General features: G+C 35.0%; 1 protein-coding gene across 1 annotated transcript; it reads left to right on the forward strand.

Moving 5' to 3' along the window:
- Positions 1-1,159: 1,159 nt before the first annotated feature.
- On the forward strand, positions 1,160-2,322 carry LOC126698419 (ethylene-response factor C3-like). Its single transcript, XM_050395627.1, has one exon. The coding sequence runs from the start codon at positions 1,355-1,357 to the stop codon at positions 2,003-2,005; it is 651 nt and encodes a 216-aa protein (XP_050251584.1). The 5' UTR covers positions 1,160-1,354; the 3' UTR covers positions 2,006-2,322.
- The last annotated feature ends 229 nt before the right edge of the window (positions 2,323-2,551 follow it).

A 2,551-nucleotide genomic window follows, 5' to 3' on the forward strand; every position in this document is an offset into this window, starting at 1 on the left:
CAGTTTCAACAGCATGAGCTAACATTAATTTCACAACTTGTTAGATGGCAAGTTGTTTATTGGAGCAAAATCACTTATATATGGATCTATTAGTGAATAGTGACACCATTTTTTTTTTTTTTGGAAATCCATTCACATCACTTTTACTATGCATATCAATCATAACAAATCATGTCAATAATTGAGTATTTGTTACTAAGCTTACTATTCTGTTTAACGATTCTAACATCTTCAAGTATAGTGGTGAACTTACTCGGAGTCTTATGCCTTAACGACTTTAACTAGTTTTTTTTTTCACATTAGGAGAACTTGGATTGGAATTCCTCCTCCCCGCTTGTGATAAAAAAAGCATAATGATAAGCTAGCTCCTAGCTCGAATCTCTTTTACCATGCTGTAAAAACATCATTAAGATTTTAGAAGCCCCTTCTACACAAAATCTACTTTAATTTCTAGGGCTAAGGTGTCCAATTCAAATTATTAAAAAAGAAAAAAGGTAACATGACACTAGTAATCACATTTTTGGTCTTTTTTTTTGGTTGAGAATCTAAGTATTTTAACACACATGGGGAAGAGGAGAGAAGGTCTTAAAGAAATTGACAGTGGTGTATATTCAAAAGGGCCTAACTCTTGAATTCACAATACCGGCTTTAAACCCCTTTAATTCATACTCATTTTTCAATGTGAAATTTACCCATTTTTTTATTTTTTATTTTTTTTATTTAATACTAAGTATTTTAACACACTGAAAAAATAAGAAAAAGTCTTAATGAAACTCACCCATATTTGGTCAGTGAGTAGTGAGTAATGTCCTTTTTAATTTTCTAATTTTGAGAGGTTGGGGTGAAAACTGAAAAGTACTGTTGAAAAGGAAATATATATATGCAGACAAGGCAAAAATACATGACACTATCAGAATGAGGTCACCAAAAATGGGTCCAAGCTCGCCGCCAGGCTCATTTGACGCACGTGGTTAATTCAAACACATCACAACGAAAAAATATGTGGTGATTAATAGAACAGTTGCATTCAATTATGCTAAAATCTTAGGACATCCTCCTTGGCCTTTTTTTTTTTTTTGACAACACATCCTCCTTGGCCTATAATCTTACTTTTCACTTTCCTTAATTTAATCATTTTAATTATTTAAATCTTTACCATCTAGATCTTTTCTCATTCAATGCCTCTCTTTTCTTTGGGTATATATAGGATTGGGTATTCAAATCTTGTTACACCAACAAAATTGCTATCCCCCATCGAAAGAAAAAAAAAAAACACAAAGTTGCTACCCACATCAAAGTACAATATACCAAGTCTCAACAAAGCATAGAAATCCAACCCAACTTCAATTCCATCATGGAGACTTATTTCTACCAACACCCAAATTCAGATTTCTCCCAAGAATCATCATTCGGAGAATTTTCATGGGATGAACTTCTTTTCCACCATAATTCCCTTCCTTTCAACCTTGATGACTCCCAAGAAATGCTACTTCTAGATGTCCTAGCCGAGGGAGCCAAAGAAACATCAGAAAACAATTCCATAGGCATAGTTAAGGAAGAGGAAGTCACATCCAATGTCCAAGAAGAAGTATGTGAGAAAGAGAAGGCTTATAGAGGAGTTAGGAGGAGGCCATGGGGTAAATATGCAGCAGAGATAAGGGATTCAACTAGGCATGGCATCCGGGTTTGGCTCGGAACCTTTGATAGTGCTGAGGCTGCAGCTCTAGCATATGATCAAGCTGCATTTTCAATGAGGGGTTCCTTAGCTGTGCTCAATTTTCCAGTTGAAGTGGTCAAGGAGTCACTACAAGACATGAAGTACAGATGTGAAGAAGGTTGCTCACCAGTTGTTGCACTAAAGAGGAGGCACTCCATGAGAAGAAAATCAATGACAAGGAAAAGTAAAGGGAAAGAAGTGAAGTCACAAAATCTGGTGGTATTTGAGGACTTGGGAACTGAATATTTAGAGGAGCTTTTAAGCATAAGCTCACCTGAGAGTTTCTAGTCCGTGGTGAATCATTTCAACCTTTTTTTTTTCCTTGTTCTAGCTAGTGTCACTATTCCTTTGTTTTTTCCTTTTTTGTGGTTTTGGGTTTCTATTGTCTCAGTTTGATCTTATTTTGGAGCACAATTTTGTCCAGATTGGGAATCATAGTGGGGTTAGACTTAGAGCTTAGATCTAGCCGAGAGTGCTAGTAATAAATCCCGTTGTTTGTAAAGTTGTAAAGATGGGATTGTAATTAATTGCATCATCATGTCTATTAGCTACATCAATTATTGAGGTCTAGAATGGTACATGGAAAATCTGTTTATTATTGTTGACGATTATTTAAAAAAAAAAAAAAAAAAAACTTTGCCTTTGTATTCACAATTGGCCTTATACATGCCAACCAGAAAGAAAAATAAAATCATAATTAGTTACTCCCCATATTTTGTTCTCAGGTTTCACACCAGTATCATGTACCACCTTTGAAGGATCAAATATTAATATTGTTTATGAAGAACAAGCATACTCGATCTAATCCATAAAGAGCACACATCAGCGTGCGAT

Source organism: Quercus robur, chromosome 9 (genome assembly GCF_932294415.1).
Source record: "Quercus robur chromosome 9, dhQueRobu3.1, whole genome shotgun sequence".
Classification (NCBI taxonomy): domain Eukaryota; kingdom Viridiplantae; phylum Streptophyta; class Magnoliopsida; order Fagales; family Fagaceae; genus Quercus; species Quercus robur.